Genomic DNA, 20,609 nt, shown 5'->3' with positions numbered 1-20,609 from the left:
TGCTTGAAACATGAAGGGTGAAGATCCAATTTAGATCATGAAGATAAAGTTATACCCTGTGGAAGCCACAGTGAAAAGCTAGGCCGAGCCTGGTTGCTGAAGACTGAATAAAGCCTCCATCCAGCCCTGAATTGCCTATCTTTAGGTTTTTATGTGGGAGAAGAGTAAACTATCTACTAAGCCACTATTTATTTGGTACTCTCTACCTGTAGTCAAACCTAATCCTAACTGATCTGTTCCTTATAAAAAGAAGATCCAAGAAAGTTCTGTGATGTGAGGAAAGCTCATTTGTTAGAGATTGTACATCACTGGACAAAAACCTAACTTGGGTAGAATACAAGATTTCTCAGGATGTGGTAAACACATTAAAAATCCTAATAAACATTTTTAGAATAAGGGTTGTTTAAAAAAATCTGAAACCAATTTGTCCATTTAGGACAAATTCTGAATCGCTGGTAGTAAACTTTCCTGGGGAGTTTCAGATTTTGTCTGACTAACCATATGGTTTTTTAAAGCTAGACAGAACTGTAGGTACCTATTTAGGATTTTCTCTGAAATCTGAATAACAGAGTGAAAGCCTTATAGGATTGTAATAGAATGGATTAATATGTTCCATGATCATGAAAACACCCTTGCCCTTGGGATGTAACCCAATCTCACTGATATTTTAAGCACACAACTTCATACTAGGAATATTTACATTAGAAAAAAATTAAGGCAAATTGTTTGTAGAAGTATCTATGCTTCAGGCAGTTTTATTTGATTTCCATTTGACAGTTTCAGTAGTCCACAGTAATGATATTGAATGTCTGAGCTAAGTTATGAAGAAAAGAAACTGGATTAACACTTAGTGCTGAGGTGAAGTCAACAGAATTTGGTGGCTGACTAAAATTATTAGATAGGAATGGGTAAAAAATCCAGGAATGATTCCAAGGTCATAGACTTGGGTGACTGAATATGTGGTCTTTAACCGAGATTCAGAAATTGGAAAAAATGTCTGGAATGTTCAATTGTGGAAACCTTAATTCTAATGCACCTGTAAGATTTATGTCATTTAGACATCTGGAAATACGGCAACAGAACTATGGTGTGAAATGAGTAAGAAGAGAGGAAAGCCAGAGTATCTCAACACTTCTTGAAATAGGCACAAGACAGAGCTGATCCCTCTGGTTTTCTATGATAGACCATCCAGATTCTCTTGCCTTTATAACCATTTCTTTGTCTTGTCATTGTTTTTTGCCTCCTCCTCCTAACTCCTTTGCCTATTATTCAAGTTTCTCATTGTGGTAATTTCATATGCTGCCAACTTAGAATAGCCTTCTGCTTTTATTCATCTATTATGTATTTCCAGGTAAAACCACAAAGTTCTTCCATAAACATACGGTTGACCTATGAACACCACAGGTTTGAACTGCACAGGTCCACTTACCTGCAGTATTTTTTTGATAAATACAATATAGTACTGTAAATGTATTTCCTCTTCCTTATGATTTTCCTAGTATTTTTTTTTTTCTCTAGCTTACTTTAAGAATACAGTATAGGGACGCCTGGGTGGCTCAGCGGTTGAACATCTGCCTTTGGCTCAAGGCATGCTCCCAGGATCCCGGGATCAAGTCCCACATCGGGCTCCCTGCATGGGAGCTCTGCCTGTCTCCCTCTGCCTGTGTCTCTGCCTCTCTCTCCCTCTGCCTGTCTCTCTCATGAATAAATAAATAAATCTTAAAAAAAATAAGAATACAATATATATATATATTTATATATAATACATATATAAAGTAAGAACTAATTAAATCTTTATGTTATCTGTAAGGCTTCTGGTCATCAGTAGGCTGTTAAGTTTGGGGGAGTCAAAAGTGTATGTGGGTTTTTCACTGGGGTTGGGGAGGAAGTGTCAGCACCCCTAAACCTGTGCTATTCATGGGTCAACTAAATTGCACAATTAGTAAATTACAGCTACCAAATTCTATAAATGTTTACACTACAGATTTAAGAAATGTGTTCTTAGTATAATTTTATATTTAATCAAGTCTTTTCTTCCTGTCTACCCATACAGGAAAATATCATCACTTTATTAATTATTAATCCCAGCTCTGCCATTTACTTGCTGTGAAACTTTGAGCAATATATATAATCTCCCTCTGCCTTAGTTTCCAATAGTACCTAACTCAAAGGGTTGAAAGTTTAAGGTTATCACTTTGCTTTTAATGGACTTAGAATAGTGAATGACACATGTAAACACTCAATAAATGTTAGTGGTTATCACTACCACTTCTATTAATATTTTAAAATATCATATGCCTAATCTGTACTCTTCATATTTAGAGCTGTTTATGTTTATAAAACACATGTTATCTTACTTGGTTCTCAAAGCACAACAATCTAGTGAGGCAGATTATATAAGTATTATTTCAGGCTTATGAATGAAACTGACAAATCGATGTGTCCAAAGGCACAAATCTAGTTCCCTCTCTCTTAAATCTACATTTCCAACTAAGAAATCTCCCTGGGGCCTCAAAATTAATGTGGACAAAATGGAATTACATGTCCCTTTGAAATCTATTTTTCTTTGTTTTCTTTAGGACCTCACCTACTCACTCACTGAAGATGGAAGCAATAGTATTATTTAGTAGTAGCAGCAGCAGCTATAATCCTGATCTCACCTCTCCAGACCTAACTGGTCACCAAGCCCCATCAAGTGTATCTCTTGGACAGGCCCCTTCTCCATTTGCATGGGCTTTCTCTGCCTATCACGGACTTAACTATAGTAATGTCCTAACTGGACTCCCTGTCTCCAGTCTTACTCCCCTTATGTCTACCCCCAATAGCTCTACTCAAGTCATCTCGCCAAGCAGAACTTATCATGTAGCTTTCTTCTTTTTTTAAAGATTTTTATCTATTTATTCATGAGAGACACAGAGAGGGAGAGAGACAGGCAGAGGGAGAAGCAGACTCCATGCAGGGAGCCTGACGTGGGACTCGATCCCTGGTCTCCAGAATCACACCCTGGGCTGAAGGCAGCGCTAAACTGCCGAGCCACCCAGGCTGCCTAGATTTCTTAATTCTTCACCGGGTCCCCCTGCATAAAGACCATTTTCCTTAAAATAGCATCCAGTGCATTCATGATGTGTCCCCTCTACCATACTAAGATCCCCACACCTTATAATTATTATCACAGGTACTTGGCCTATATCTTTATATAATGATTGTTCTTATATATTTTCTTTAACCAAGACCATAAACCCATAGATATCATGGACTTGGTTGTATTTATGTTCTCAAAACCAACCAACCAGTAACCAGTACATAGAAAGCATCAATATATTCTCAATGCATTAGTAAATGGTCAGAAATATCTATACCATCTGATTAGTAAACAGATACCTAACCACCTCTGGCACATATAAAGGTCTCAGTTAAACATTTAGTGGAGGAACAGATGAGCTGATTGTTACTCAGTGATAATAAAAAAGACGCAACAGTTTTTCTTACTTTGTCTGCAAGGAACTGGTTGCGACGCTCTTCAATGAGTTTTTCCACAGCCCTCCTGTGTTCTAGTTGCTTCATTCTTTGTTTCTGAGCATTCATCAGTTCTATCCGATCGTCTTCAGCAAGTTTTGCGAGCATAGCCTTTCGAAAGGTCTCCTCTTCCTCTTTGGCAGCCTGGAGTACTAGTTCCTTCAGGGCCATTTGTTCTATAAAATTTTGCTTCATCTCCTTTTGCTTTCTCAATTTCTCTTCTGCTTCCTCCTAAACAACAATCCATATAAACATTAATTCAGTAACTGTTTCTTTGCAGCAGATTTATAATGAAAGGGTGGAGAGAGTTTGGTTGAGCACAGTGTTACAATATGAAATAAAACTGAAAAATTAAACCTCTTCCAGATAACACTTTTCCCCATCTTTTTAAAACTCATTTGGATAAAGGACATGTTAGTTTTTGATTGACTTATTTTTAAATTTTAATTTGTATATATTTTGGAAGGAGCTGATAAAACTTTTTGCACACCTGGGGTTATTAAATCTGTGGACTGTGAAATCTGTACCGACTATGAATCATTCTAGAATCTTGCCTGAAACTTTGGTTCAAATCACCGATAAGTATTTTTCAGAATAATCTCGAAATGATAATCACAAGTTTTGGGGGGAAATTCAAGTTTACTTAGAGCAGTTAAACTCTTTTCCTATAAGCTTTAATTTTCCTAACATGTTATTATGAAAAATTTCAAACACAACTGAAAAATGTTTACAGTGACCACCCATCTACCTAACACCTAGATTCTATCAATAACATTTTACTATTTTTTCTTTATCATCCATCCAGTTAGGACTGATGTAAATTTTAATTCCTTCTCAACTGTAACCAACCTTACCAAATTCTAACACAATTTCCAGGAGGCAAGCCATTATCCTTAAGGCATTCGAAATACTGCCTTAACAACAGCTGTGTGGTCAGGGCTCTTACAGGTAACACAAACTATAAGGGATTTACTACAAGCCAACAGGTGGCAGAGAAAGAACCTCCAACAGGGCCAGGGAAGCATCTGCCATCTTGGTTCCCATCTATCTTTGGTTAACCATCGTGGCTCAAGTTCCATGGCAGTAACTACCAAAGCTACTCTCAATGCCCCAGTCTTCCACGTGTGACTGCAATTTTACTGCTCACTTCTATCTTCACATCTTGAGGTGAAGTGATAACTTTGAAGATAGCCTAGGTCCTATGAAGAATTCTAGCTAAAAGAAGGGAAATGTGGTTTTAACTTTACAGTCTTTATTGAGACAAAAAGGACAGGAGTGGGTTTTAAGTGAGTCAATCTGAAACATCAGTTATAATAACTTTGTTCATTATCTTGAATATTCAACCTCTTTTTCCTCACTTATCTCTATCGAATCTGTTCAAATCCTGTCTCCTCCAGAAAGTCTTTTCCAATCACTTCAATTCCCACATCTGGGCCTCTGATACCATTTAATTTTCCCATCATTTAATTTTACTTCATATTCCCATGTCTTTTATCTCCTCACTAAGAGTAAATTCCTAGAGGGCACATTTTTAAATTATTTTACATATTATATATATTGTTTTTCCTTGGGATGCTAGGCACAGTATTTTTATGATTTTATAGTTTGTGTTCATCTGCCATGTATTGTATAGAAGTCAGTCAGAAGGCTCACTGAAGGCAAATACTGTCTCAGCTTTGAATTCCTCTGAGCTTGTCATAATACCATATACACAGAAAACATACATTGAACCAAATGAACTATTGACGTTTCTGGCATCCATCTACCATACAAATTTTAGTATAATCCAATCAATGATAAAGACATCTGGCTAAAAATCAGGGAAGTGTTAGCAAAACAAAACAAAACACAATTGATTATATTTTTTTCAACTAGAAAAGTATTCTGTACTCTTTATCCTGTCTGGGTCAGGATTTTTTATGTGTGTGTGTGTGTGTGTAATATAAACCACATAATTTTACATCCCATAATGTGGTTTAAGAAATAGCTATTCACTGAAGGTTTGAAATACTTTGCTATAAAAACTACTTTAAGCCTGGAAACTTTCAGAGGTATCTTGGTCTGGGTTCTCCTCTGAAAGCAGAGCCTTATACAAATATTTGTATATACATTTTTTATGAGAGGGAGATCTCAGGAAGCAGCAGAGAGCGTCAAGCAGAGAGAAATAAGGGGAGGAAGAAAAGCCAACACATGGGTGCATCACTGAACTGGTTACTATGTGGGCAACTGTGGGTGAATCCTGCCAGGACCTTGAAAGGAATGCATGGAGCATCTTTCAGGTCTGTCCCCAAGGCTGACAGGAAGAAGCATTCATCCTTTAATCTCTGTCCCCTGTTGGTTGAGGGATGCCCCAGAGGGTGTTAACTCCCTGTCCCCACCAACACTGCCACACTTTGGAAAGCTGTCAACAGAGTCAGTATAAGCTCTCAGGAATGTTCCCCACAGCTGTCACTGAAATCAAAGGTAGGAATAAGAGGGTATGAGGCAGGGCATCAAAAGCTTTTCATATGATATATCCTTAGTAATTTTATTTCATCTGCTTTTTCCATTTTTGAAATCACCGTATTTTTAATGCAGAATATTGTACATTAAATTATCTTCCCATTTTAGGAGTATACAATTGAATGATCCTTTCACTATTTGTTTAAAAAGATTTATTTAACGGATGCCTGGGTGGCTCAGTGGTTGAGTGCCTGCCTTTAGCTCAGAGCGTGATCCCGGAGTCCTGGGATCAAGTCCTGCATCCGGCTCCCTGCATGGAGCCTGCTTCTCCCTTTGCCTATGTCTCTGCCTCTATCTGTCTCTCATGAATAAATGAATTTAAAAAATTAAAAGATTTATTTAAGAGAAAGAGCACGTGTGCGCAGGGATGGAGGAGGGGCAAAGGGAGAGGGAGAGAGTAAGTCTTAAGCAGACTCTACACTGAGCTTCATGCCTAGTGAAGCTCCATTTCCTGACTGTGAGATCATTAGCTGACCCAAAATGAAGAGTTGGACATTCAACTGAATGCACCATCCAGGTGTTCCACTGTTCACTATTTTCTAATCTTTTTCCTTTATGGACCCTTTAGTCCTTTTTGTTTTGGTTTGCTTTTCTTCTTTAGTATGTTTTTCCAGAGTAAAATCCTTGTCCCCCAATACTAAGTAATCGGATTAATTATGCTAATGTATTTTCCTTACTTTCAGGAAATTTCCACTTGTATCTTTATGATTTCCTTCCATATTATTGCCTCATATTTGAATTTGTCTTGTTTTTCTAAGTTACTGAGTTGGCCGCCTAGATAAATTTTACCAATATTTCTTGTTTAATAATTAATTGCCTCAGAGATCAGTTTTATAAATCTGTTAAGATTTTGATATGTAGTAATCTCATCCTTTAAATTTAACCGGCAAATTTCCTCTTCAACCAATAATGATTGAAAAAAATATTTTCAGACTTTCAGTTAGAAGATGAAAATATAGTGGTGTTAAGCACCATTTCTCCTTGGTTATTCTGGTAAATTTTCTTTAGAGATTTAATAGCTTCTAAAGTTACATACTTCAATGCAATGTTTGATAGAAAGTTAAACGTTTATTCTTTAGAACCTTCATTATCAATTATACCCTCATCTGTGATATCTGGGATTCATTTGATGTTCTACTTATCTGATGACGACCTTGCCTATCTGCTTCCCATTTGTTTATATATACCTGTTATGCCTTCATCCATCATTTTATTCTTAATTTTTTGGGTAATTTGATATTATATATATATATATATATATATATATATATATATATATGAGTTACATTAAGTTTTTTTTTAAAAAGACATGTACATACTTAACATTCTTTTATGCCGTTAATAATCCAGCCATATATTAAAAGAATTATACACCTATTCAAAGTGGGATTTATTTCAGTGAATCGAGGCTGGTTCAGTATTCAAAAAATCAATGTAATCCACCAAGGTAAAGAGGAAAAAGCACATGATCTTATTCTATAAATGCAGAAAAAGCATTTGACAAAATTTAACATTCCTTCATGATAAAAACCTTCAAAAACAGGAAAAGAGAACATCTTCCACTTAATAAAGCGCATCTATCTACAAAACAAATTACAATTAACAGAATGCTTTCCCCTAAGATAGGCAACAAAGAAAGTTGATGTCTATCTCATCACTCTTATCCAGCATAGTGGTAGCCAATGCTAGAAGTTTTAGCCAGTACAAAAAAGCAAGAAAAAGAAATAAAACGGATACAGATGAGAAAGAAAGAAAACTGTTCTTATATGCAGAAAACATGACTGGCTATATAGGGAAAAACAACAAGTCCTACAGTTACTAAGTGAATACAGCAAGATTGTGAGATACAAGATAAGCATAAAAAAGTTAATTCACTAAAAATGAATCTGTGGACACTACAATTAAAACTAAAATTGCATTTACAATTGCTTAAAAAAAAAAGAAATACTTAAATCTAACAAAGCACTAACAGGATTTGTATGCTGAAAACTATAAAACACTGAGGAAAATATTCAAAGATGGTTTAAATAAATGGAGAATCATTCTACGTTCATGGACGGGTAGACTCAACATAGTGTACATGTCAGTTCTCCCCAAACTGATACTTAGATTTAATGCAATTCCTATCAAAACCAAGAAGGCTATTTTTGCTTTTGTTTTTTTTTTTTAAAGATTTTATTTATTCATGAGAGACACAGAGCGAGGCAGAGACAGGGGAAGCAGGCTCCATTCAAGGAGCCCAATATGGGACTCGATACCAGGACCCCAAGATCACGCCCTGAGCCAAAGGCAGACGCTCAACCACTGAGTCACCTGGGTGTCCCAAGAAGGCTATTTTTTTAGAGATAAGATTATTCTAAAATATATATAGAAAGGCTAAAGCAAATATGAAGAATTATTATATAGCTACAGTAATCTGTGTTGTATTGGTGAAGGAATAAATACATAGATCAATGGAACGAAACAGAGATCCCAGGAACAGACCCACACCCATACAAATATACTCAACTGTGTTTTAGTAAGTTGTAAAAGCAATTTGATGTAGGATAGAAAATCTTTCCAACAAATGATATGGTACAATTGAACATCTAAAAGCAAAAATCTTGGGATCCCTGGGTGGCGCAGCAGTTTGGCGCCTGCCTTTGGCCCAGGGCGCAATCCTGGAGACCCGGGATCGAATCCCACATCAGGCTCCCGGTGCATGGAGCCTGCTTCTCCCTCTGCCTGTGTCTCTGCCTCTCTCTCTTTCTCTCTGTATGACTATCATAAAAAAATAAAAAATAAAAAAAATAAATAAATAAAAATAAAAGCAAAAATCTTGACCTTAGTTTCTTTTTATACCCTATATAAAATATTAACTGAAAATGGATCACAGATATAAAAGTAAAAAAATTTTAGAAAAAAAAAATTCTTCAGGATCTAGGCAAAAACTTCCTAGAATTGATGTCAAATTACGATCTATAAAAATTGAAATTGGTAAGTTGGACCTCATAGAAACTGACAACACTTGCTTGAGAGAAACCCTGTTAAGAAGACAAAAAGAGCTACAGACAGATTAAGAGAAAATATCTGTAAACCTACACATCTGACAAAGGACTAGCATCTAGAATACATAAAGAACTATCAAAACTCTACAATAAATGTACAAACAACCAAATTAGAAAATTGGCAAGTCATCTTGAGATCAAGTTTTTTTATATTCTTCAACACTATATCCTGTGGTTTTCTGACTATTCTATACACTAATGAGAAGGAATACTGCAATCTTCAACTATAATTATGGATTTGTCTTTTCTCCTTTCAGTTTTACCTCATGCATTTTGAATCTTTGTTTAGATTCATCCACCTTTAGGGCTGTTATATTCTCTACATGAATTTACCTTATTAACATGTTGATTTCACCCTAACTTGCTTTTGATTAGTGTTTAGTATATCTCTCTCCATCCTTTTGTTTTTAAACTATATGTCTTCATACTTAAATTGTGTTTCTTATAGATAACACAATTGAATCACACTTTTTATGCAGTTTGTGAACTGCTGCCCAAGTCTAGCTTTTTTATCCAGCCTGAAATTTTTTAATTGTAATGTTTATGTTATTTACACATAATGTAATTACCAATATGGCTGGGTTTAGATCTATCATTTTTCTACTGCTTCATCTGAAAATGATATTCTTCTCTATGTTAATAATCCTTTCCATATCCAAAACTTACTTTTAGTTTCATCTTATGCATTTCAGCTTGTTCTTCCTGATATAATTCTTGTCGCACTTGTTCCAAATCTTCACGTTGCCGCAGCATTTCTTCCAATTTCTGAGTCAGCTAATAAATTTTTACAGAAACACACAAACATTAATGGGAAGCAAATTCTCTTAATAAGTATTTCAGAATTTCTCCAATGTTAAAGAAGTAATTATTTTAATACCATATTCTGAAGCTGTAGCCTTTTTTCCTCATTTTCTTGAACTTTTGCCATCCGATCTTCTTCTCTTTGTTGCTGCATATTGGCAAATTCTATGATTTTTCTGTTTTCTTCTTCCATCTCCTCACGCTTCTTCTTTCTCCACAGAGCCTGCTCTTTCTGAAATTCTTCTATATACCTTCGAGTTACATTCATTTTTTCTAACTTTTGTTGTCTTTCCCTAAAAAGCAATAATAGTCAGTGCAGTTTTAAAGTAACAAATAATATTGAAAAATGTGTCATTTCCTTCAATTGACAATAATATGGGAAAACCAGCTTTTCTTATTTATTTGAGAGAAAGAGAATGACAGAGTACAAGCAGGGGGAGGGAGCGAGGGAGGAGAATCTCAAGCAGACTCCCCACTGAGCTCGGAACCTGACAAGGGGCTTCATCTCATAACCCTTAGGTCATGACCTGAGTGGAAATCACACTTCACAGCTTTTCTACTTATAGTTTATTCATTCATTCATATCACAAACATTTTGAGTATACACTATGTGCCACTAAACATGATAGGTACGAATCTTGTAAGTAAAATACTACTTCTAACTTTTCTCTAACCTATTAGTGAAGTTTTATGCATCTTGCTTTATAGAAAGGCCAACAACCTATTTACATTACACTCAGCTGTCTAGCAAAGAAATGATCAGAAGTCCTCTGACATGATACGAGCATATTTAAGAAAAACAAAGGTTTAATCATTCTGTTACTTAGTAAGCATTTGTTATAATTATCATGCTTACGAAGATAAACAGGAGTTGATCTCAGTTCATGTGTTTGTAACATTTACTGAGGACTTACTATGTATTAGGCACTGTTTAGTTGCTTTACATCTTCACAACAAGCCTAAGATAAATCAAATCTCAATGTTTAGGCATATAAAGAAGCTGGGATAAACTTACAATTGATCTTCTTCATAGATTTTCCTAACAATTTCATCAATCATGAGTTTCTCTTTTAATAACTGCTCATACGCTTCCTGCTTTTTCTTCTCTTGTTCTTCAAGTTGTTTCTCTAAGTCCAGATAATACTGTGCTTTTACTTTATTTCGTTTGTCCTCCGCAGCACTCTCTTCCTTTATTACTCTCTCATGTTCCTCCATCATGGTTTTGGCTATTTCAGCATCACGTTTCTGTTATTAGGATAAAATTCATCTTTCCATTTTCAAATATTCAAAAGAATATCATTTTCAGATGAAGCAGTAGAAAAATGATAGATCTAAACCCAGCCATATTGGTAATTACATTTGAAATGAGCACAGTATCATAGAATATTTCAAAACAGACAAAATGGAATATTATAAAGCCTATTGCATAAAATATTTTCATCCGTCAAGGTTAAAAGCTAAGGAAAGTTACTGTCACCTGAAGGGTTTAAATGATGAGTCAAACCCTAAAGAGGCCTTCCCATTCCTTCAATTAGGTCTGAAGGAAATACAGGATAACTGATAACTCCACATTTGAAAAACAGCAAATAAAATTAGAAGGACTTTATTAACACTGTGCTTAAAAAGCAACAGTTATCTTTTCTCTAATTTAAAAGTTGATAGAGGCAATTTTTAGCTCCATTGTGTATCAGCTACCATTTACATCAAGGATGGTACTCTTTTTGAGACAGGTCTACTATTAAACAGCTCTGAACCACTCTTAATGTTTCTCCCAGTCTGAACTTTCTTGCCATTGGCCTTTGAAGTCTCTCATTTCTCATTTATTAAATGTCCTTTATAATCTTTAAAGAGTCATATATACCACTGTGCCTATTTTTTGTAGCTTTTAATTCATTCATTCAAGACCATTCCCTCTGAGTTAGAGAAATCTTGCTTCTTAATTAGGTTAAACCTCTTATTTGTTTTGGGCATTTTGAAATCACTTAACAAAATAATTTGTCAATTATATATATTGAGGCCATTTTTATTACTGTTTGCCATTATGATGGCACAATCTAAATGCTAGAATGGTTAATGGCGTCAAATAGGCAAGAAGAAACAGATTAAAATATGAATGCTGAATGCCATTCCTGATCTAATTGATGCCTTTACCATATACACTATTAATATAGCTTGACCAACTCTTTCTCTGGTTCTATTTTCTTACCACATGCTGTATTAGGTTCTTTAAAATAATGTGAAATGACAAAAATATTTATGTTTTTGTTTTCACATTGCCATACACTTATAGAAACACAACATTCTCATTTCACAGATAAGGCTAAAGCTCAGAGACACAGAGCCCAAACTGGTACCTAGATATCTCAACACCTAGTGAAGTCCCAGGACTATTTAAGTTTAATTTTTGTGGACCAATTTTATTTAGAAAATAGCAGCAATTCTTTCAGGAATCAGATTAAAATGTACAACTGCTTTGAGAAACCTCAATTATCAGGATAAAACTATAAGCTACTAGTCAAAAAGTATACTGTTTATGTTCTACTTTGTCTCTGCAAAGGTAGAAAGAACTACATGGCTCAGGAAACCAAATCTCCTGTGCTCTCCTGTAACCTGCCACACCAAAGGTGATCTCAGTCACCAGCATGCTGTGTGACCCTCATACTAACACACATGCACAGACACATCACTATGGCCAGCATCTCAGCATCTCGTCATATTAGATGCCCATATTGCACTGCACTGGTTAAGTATTTTGATATTATTCCTCTAATTGTGTGTGTGTGTGTGAACATATGTGTGTGTTGATATATACACATAGGTTGATATACAGATACAAGTTTTAAAAAATAAAAATGGTTTGTGATATGTGTTACTCTCCAACTTGATGTGTTTGCAGCTTGTTTTATTTTTAACGTATAATATTTTCAGGCCAACTTTAAAAGTCAGAATATTTACCTCTGCCTCCTCTCTTTAATAGCTGTACAACATCTTTGAAAGGGATCTAGGAGAGAGGAAATGCTACCACCAAAATATTCTACATAATAATAGAGAACTATGATAAGAGAACTTACAAGACCATGTAATATTGCAATCAGACCTTTTTATCTACATCTAGCCTTTCTGTGGGACCATGAAAGCTCAAGTGATGGTGTCACCCTGCTTCTAAGTGTTAACCCAATAAACCCTATTCTACATTTACCATATAACACCACTGGTGAGTGTGTCTGAAACTCCTTTGCTCAAGAGTAATTCTTGCCCTGAACTTGGCAGTATGTTAGAAGTTAGAAAAGGGGATAAAAATAGAAATAGAAGAAGAGATAGCTACTTATAAAACAGGAAAGTTTCTCACCTAAAATTATAAAACACTTTAATTTTTAAAACATTTACAAGTAGAAAATGTTATTACATTGGTTTGTCAAAGAATAATCAGAGAACACAAGAAATGCTCAGACCTACTGAGTATAGCTATTCATTCTAAACAGCAACCTCATTCTTTGTGTCTCTGAAAGACTCTAATATGAAATTAGACAAGGCTCACTATTAAATAATATAGGAGTTCCTGTACCTTAAGTATCTGAGAAGTATAAAAGTATTTAAGAAAACAAGCAGTGTAAATTCTTTATAGTATGCAACAATTTTGAAAAAATTGGTCTATTTTTGGTTTTCTAAATGAAGGTAAAAATATAGAAAACATAATGACAGAAACATGATTACCATTTGCTCGTATTTAATGGCATCCTTCTCTGCAATCTGAGCTGCCCTTTCTTTATTCATATAAGCTGCTTTTAATTTCTTCTCCAATTCTCTGAGCTCAATACTGTTTAAAAAAAAAAAAGAGACAGAAATTTAAAATTGAGGACCATATTTCTTTTACTATTTTAAAAGTCTGTATTTAAAATAAAAAACTTTTCTAAATGTGTAAAAGATATTTATATTATTAAAAACCTTGAAAACAATATCCTTTCCTCCCTTCACCCAAAGAAAAATCAGAATGCATATGAAATGAGACATTATAATTAATTTTCCAGACAAAACAACTCTTTTATTTTCAATAATCATCACTATAAAATCTTTTTTGCCACTGTGTGACTGAGAGAAGATGGTTTATCAATACTAGTTAAAATTTCTGTCCAGCTCTACTAATGCTATCGAGCTAAAAAGAATAATAGTGGAACAGTTTAGGGCAAATTACTTAAATTTTGTACCTCAGTTTTGTTATCTGTAGAAGGGGTAGCTATGGGAATTAGTTGATGTATTTAAAAAGCTTAGAAAAGTACCTGTTACACAGTAAACACTCTATAAATGGTAACTATTTTTTTTTTTTGGTAACTATTTTTTGATGATGATGATGATGATGGAGTGTAACTCCAGTAACTATAAAAAAAATAAGTTATCCTTCATAGGTAACTGGGCTTGTTTACTGATCTGTTTAAAATGAAGACTGCCCCAGAAAATCTCTGAGCTACTTTTGAATCTACCCTTTCCCTAACTCTAGTGGAAAACAATATGCTATACACAAATTTTCATTTTAATGTGCCAGACATAATTCTGAATATAAGAATTCTGAGGGATCCCTGGGTGGCACAGCGGTTTGGCGCCTGCCTTTGGCCCAGGGCGCGATCCTGGAGACCCGGGATCAAATCCCATGTCGGGCTCCCGGTGCATGGAGCCTGCTTCTCCCTCTGCCTGTGTTTCTGCCTCTCTCTCTCTCTGTGTGACTATCATAAATAAATAAAAATTAAAAAAAAAAAAAAAGAATTCTGAGCTGGAAGGGTCTTTAGATGTTACTTAGATGCACATCTTAATTCATTAAAAAAAAAAAGATTCAGGGGATCCCTGGGTGGCTCAGTGGTTTAGCGCCTGCCTTTGGCCCTGGGCGTGATCCTGGAGTCCCGGGATCGAGTCCTACATCAGGCTCCCGGCATGGAGCCTGCTTCTCCCTCCTCCTGTGTCTCTGCCCCTCTCTCTCTCTCTCTCTCTCTCTCTCTCTCTCATAAATAAATAAATAAATAAATAAATAAATAAATAAATAAATAAATCTTTAAAAAAAAAAGATTCATTTATTTTAGAGAGGTGGGGAGTAGCAGAGAGAGAGGAAGAGAGAGTCTAAAGCTGACTCTGCTGAGCCTGAGCCTGAGCCTGAGCCTGAGGCAGAGCTCTATCTCATGATCCTGAGATCGTGGCCTGAGCTGAAACCAAGAGTTGGAAGCTTAACTGACTGTGCCACCCAGGTGCCCCCAACACATCTTAATTCTTACTAGAACACAGGCACTCACCCAACAACTTACAAGTACCCTATACCTTCAAAGAGACAGTCCTCATGACTAAGGGAAGAGAGAGGTATTGGTGTTGTGATGTGTTCTTCTTGCTCTTACTATTGTAGGTGTCAGTATGTATGACACAATAGATGCTTTCTTTCGGAGCACCTGGGTAGCTCACTGGTTGAGCATCTGCCTTCAGCTCAGGTCGTGATCCCAAGGTCCTGGGATCGAGTCCCACATCAGGCTCTCTGCAGGGAAGCCTGCTTCTCCCCCTGCCTATGTCTCTGCCTCTCTCTGTATGTCTCTCATGAATAAATGAAATCCTTTAAAAAAATTGCTTTCTTTCATAAAAATAATAATATAAATGAGGATTAAGTTTCCAGATTACTCTACATATTTAACTCTAAGAGGGCCCTTGTATATTTACAAGGGTTTTTTGTTGGAGTTAGGTATTAATATTTGTAAACCAATGTATGAACCCAATCACAATTTATATTACCCCTCCAAAACAAAGTGCATCAAATTAAAAAAACTAACATGCAAATAAATGACCTTCACTTGAAGAACAAATACACACACATTTCTGTTGGATATATACCTGGGGAGTGAAATTTCTGAGTCACAGGGTAAGGCTGTGTTCAAATGTAGTAGAAAATGCCAGCTTTCCAATGCTTTGTACAGATTTACACTCATAGTGCTTAAGCACTATGCTATACATCCCAGCCACACTTTCCAGTCTCATCATTCTTTTTTGTTTCATCACTCTTGTGAGTGTGTAATATATCATTGGGGTTTTAATTTGTTTCCCTATTATTAAAATGAAACAGACCTTTTCATGTTTGAGCCATTTCTGTGTCTTCTGTGAAGTTTTTGTTCAATTTTTGCCCTATTTTAGACTAAATTGTCTACTTCTTATTGTCGCATAAAAGTTCTTTATATATTCTTAACACAAGCCTCTTGTTGCTTATATAAATTGCAAATATTTCATTCCATTCTATACTTACTCTCACAGTGGTTTCTTTAGATGAAGAGAAGTATTCTAATTCATCAATCTTTTTCTTCATTGTCAATGACTTCTGTGTCATGTTTTAAGAAATGTTGCCTACTGCACAGACATAAAGGTATTTTCTTTTATTAGTCTCTCAAAACTTTGTTTTGCCACTGACTTTTAGACTATAATCATTCAAGAATTGATATCTGTGTGTACTGTGAGGTAAAAATCAAGTTCATTTTTGTATATATGGCTATTGAATTGATCCAGTACTATTTTATAAAAATGTCCATTTCTGAATGCTGTGCAGTACCAGGGCAATGACAATGTTCTGCAGTGTCACAAGGTTTAAGTGTACATCTATGCATAGATCTGTTTTTGAATGTATTCCACCCTTCCTCAACTGGGGTCCCATAAGGCAATTAAATCCTGCAGAAGACTGAGTAGATACATTTTAATTTTCTCATAGATGGTATATAGTTGGTATTGTTTTAGATCCACAGGAGGTTAATTAATTCATTACAGATAAAGGATACCTTGGACCATTAGGGTCTAAATTTTCTGGTTGAGAAGATCTGCTCCATTCTATCCCATTGATCCATTTGTTTATGCTGTGCTAAAACCACACTATCTAAATTATTGTAGCTTTATAATAATTTTTCATATCCTAGAGAATAAATCACCAATTTTGGGCTTCTTAAAGATCATCTTAGCCATTCTTGGTACTTTGTATTTCCATATACATTTTAGAATCAGCTTGTCAAATGTCACAATAAACAATACTGGCAGAGATTCTGATTAGGATTATACTGAAAATAATTGTTATAATAATAATTATTATTATACCGAGAATATTGATTATTCTCAACTTGGAGAATATTGGTATGTTTACAATACTGGGTCTTCAATAAACATGGTATATCCTTCCAATTAGGTTTTTAAAAACTCTATTGGTAATGGTTTATTTTTTTTTCTTTCAGTGTTGAGGTTTTATATCTATTTCATTAGGTATTTATTTTTTATGCTCTTTTTAAAAAAATTTTATGCTCTTATACAAATTATTTTTAAAATTTCATTCTCTAATTGTTGCTAATTCACAGAAAACACCTAATATTGTATATTGACTTCACATCCAACAACACTGCTGAACTTATAATTCATACATAGATTCTTTTTGATTTTCTACATACACAATCATATCATCTAGGAATAATGAAAGTTTTATTTCCATACTGCCAATCCTAACACCTTTCATTTACTTTTCTTGACTTATTGCACTGGCTAGTATGTCCAATACAATGGTTAATAGAAGGTATTATAGCAAGCATCCCTGTCTTTCTAGTAGAGGTAAAGTGTTTAATGTTTACCATTAAGTATGATGTTACTATAAAGTCAATTTTATTCCTAATTTGCTAATCCTTTCTTTAATCTTAGAGTAATGCTGATGTAAATCAATTGGCTTTTTCTGCTCATACAGTTTTTCTATTATATTTTATTAATGGAATGAATTACACTTACTGATTTTCTAGCTAAGTCACTTTGTATTCCTAGAATAAGTTAAAATAGTCAGATATAATATCTTTCTCACATGCCACTGGATTTGATATTAATTTCAGATTACAGTAGCTAAATTCGAGAGAAAAACTCATCTATGTTTTTTTTTTAATCCTATTGAGGTACTGATCGGGAAGTGTTCCCTCTTGTCTCACTCTGCAAAACTATACGAGACTGGAGATTGAATGTTTGGTAAAATTCACCAAACGCCTAGCCATGTAGGTTTCTTTGTGAACAAAGTTAATTACAGATATCTTTAAAAGTTATAGAAACACTTAGATTTCTGTTTCTACTTGTGCCCATCAGTTTGGTAAATTTTTTATGAATTTATCTAAATTTTCAAATTTATTTCTATCAAATTGTTCACAATATCTTATGATCTAGCAAATATTTGTATGATCTATAATGATATGCTATCATCCATTCCTAAAATTGGTTATTTGTGCATTCTTTTACATTTATCAATTTTATCAATTTTATTAGCCTCTTTAAAGGCACAATTTTATAGAAAAAAATAAAAATAAAGGCACAATTTTTGGCTTTGATTCTACTTTATGCTTATATTCTAATGTATTTGTTTCTGCTCTTATTGTTCTTCTACATCCTCTTTATAATCATTCCAGATTGAAATTTGCTGATCATTTTCTAATAATTCCAGCTGGAACCTTCATTTCTAATCGTCATTCTGATTATGAATTACTCTTGAATAAAAGCTCTAGCTAAACCCCATGTTTGGGGTTTTTTAATTCTATAACTTTTTTATTGTGGTAAAATACAATAAAACAAAAATTTGCCATTTTTAACTATCTTAAGTGCACAGTTTTGTGGTGTTGATTACATTCACAATGTTCTACAACCATCTACCATTATTTCCAAAAATTTTGCATCACTCATCAAACAGAAACAGTGTACTTGTTTAAGCTTGTTTAACACCCCATCCCTCCCTTTCCCTAGCCCCTGGTAACCTCTAACTACTTTTTGTCTCTATAAATTTACCTGTACTAGTTATTTCACATAAGTGGAATTATACAGTATTGATCCTCTTGTGTCTGGCTTATTTCACTTAACATATTCCTCTCAAGGTTCAGCCATATTGTAGCATGTATCAGAACTACATTCCTTTTCATAACTGAATGTTATTCTACTGCATATATAAACCAGAGTTTATCTACTCATCTGTTGATGGACATTGGATTGTTTCCACTTTCTGGCTATTGTGAATAATGAATAATGCTGCATTAAACATTAGTGTACAAATATCTGATTAAGGTTCAGTTTTCAATCTTTGTGGGTATCTATTTAGGGGTGGAATTACTAGTTTTGACACTGATGAAAAGCAGCATACTCTATTTGAAAACGTACCCAACTAGGGCAGGCCTGGTGGCTCAGTGGTTTAGTGCCACCTTCAGCCCAGGATGTGATCCAGGAGACCGGGGATAGAGTCCCACATCAGGATCCCTGCATGGAACCTGCTTCTCTCTCTGCCTCTCTCTCTCTCTCTCATGAATAAATAAGTAAAATATTAAAAAAAAAAGAAAAGAAAAGAAAAGAAAAGAAAAAAGAAAAAGTACCCAACTGAATGACTTTTGCCTTAAGTTTGAAGAACATTTTCACAAAGTATAGAATTCTAGATGGGCCATTATTTTCTTTCAGCCCTTTAAATCCAGTCTTTTAATTTTCACTATTGGCTTTCAAAATCTAGTCATACTTCTTATTGCTGCTCTTTGAAGGTAAGTCTTTTGTGGGACTGCTTTTGTGATTTTCATGGTTTTCTTTATTGCTGGATTTCAAAACTTTGACTAGGATAAGTATAGGTATAGTTTTCATCATGTGTTGTGTTTTAACCTGTGGCTTTATATTTTTTACCATTTTTGGAAATTCTTGGCAGTTATCTCTTCAAATACTGCTTCTGCATCATCCTCTTTTATTTCTATTACCAGAACTAAAGTTATACATCTGTTTGAACCTTTCATCATGGCCCTTATCTCTTATAAGTTTTCTTTCTTATTTTTCTACCCTTTTGTCTCTCTGTGCTGTATTCTGCATGTATTGCACATTATTTCTTCATCTGTTTCTATCTAATAAAATCAAATTGAACTGTGTATTAGTGAAGTAAAGCAGACACTAAAATACCCAAATCTTGAGCATAAGACTTGTAAAATGATGTTGAACACCTTGCGATTCACTTATTGGCTAAGCTCTGCTTCAGTCCTTAACTCTCAGCCATACTTTTAGAATCAGCAGAACCTCCAGGAGAAATGTAGCTACAAATGCCAACTCACCATTCTGGTTTCCTTCCTCTTCCAGATCTCACTTTTATACTTTTTCCAGATACTCTGTTCTCAGAGACAGCATTTATTTGAATCACCTTGTCTATTTAATTTTTAGATCAGTGAATTAGACAAATACGTGATGAAATATTTATTTCATCTTCAGATAACATAAACCCATGAGGGATAGCTAACAATGATCAGAGAATTAATATTCAAAAAGACAGTTTGCAACTAGAACAATATGAAGACATTAGTGGCAATTTTAGATCTTTAGGCATTAGTAATCTCTTAAAGAATTTGGTAAAAGTTGTAGATCCAGAAAAATACAATGGGTACATTTGTCAAACATAATTTAATGAAGCTCAAAATCCCTGAAGCTAACCCAGAGGTCATATAATATCCTACAGAAGTCTGGCTCAGTTAAGATAATATGTATCAACTATCAAAGTAAATTGCTACTATATTCAACTATATAACTATAGGATGGGCATTTAGTGAGCCCTAAGTTTTAATCAACAGTGTGACATGGCTGTTCCTAAAAAGCAAATCCATCTTCGGTAACATGAAGAAACATATTTTAGAACAATGTGGTTAACAATGTGGTTAACAGTCCCACTACTAGGGATAATAAGCAGTACCCTGGAGCATTATACATAATTATGAA

At 34.7% G+C, this 20,609-nt stretch overlaps 1 protein-coding gene across 1 annotated transcript in view; it reads right to left on the bottom strand.

Moving 5' to 3' along the window:
* Positions 1–20,609, bottom strand: part of MNS1 (meiosis specific nuclear structural 1) — a 34,588-nt gene that overhangs the window by 4,340 nt on the left and 9,639 nt on the right. The window contains exons 4-8 of the mRNA XM_041746474.1: positions 13,581–13,683; positions 10,882–11,111; positions 9,943–10,159; positions 9,732–9,839; positions 3,490–3,747 (exon numbers count right to left, since the gene is read on the bottom strand). Coding sequence (XP_041602408.1) covers positions 3,490–3,747; positions 9,732–9,839; positions 9,943–10,159; positions 10,882–11,111; positions 13,581–13,683 — 916 coding nt within the window. The remainder of the gene's footprint in view (positions 1–3,489; positions 3,748–9,731; positions 9,840–9,942; positions 10,160–10,881; positions 11,112–13,580; positions 13,684–20,609) is intronic.

This window comes from Vulpes lagopus, chromosome 2, assembly GCF_018345385.1.
Source record: "Vulpes lagopus strain Blue_001 chromosome 2, ASM1834538v1, whole genome shotgun sequence".
Taxonomy (NCBI): domain Eukaryota; kingdom Metazoa; phylum Chordata; class Mammalia; order Carnivora; family Canidae; genus Vulpes; species Vulpes lagopus.
The sequence above is the reverse complement of the archived record's forward strand: the minus strand, read 5'-3'. Positions and strand labels throughout refer to the sequence as shown.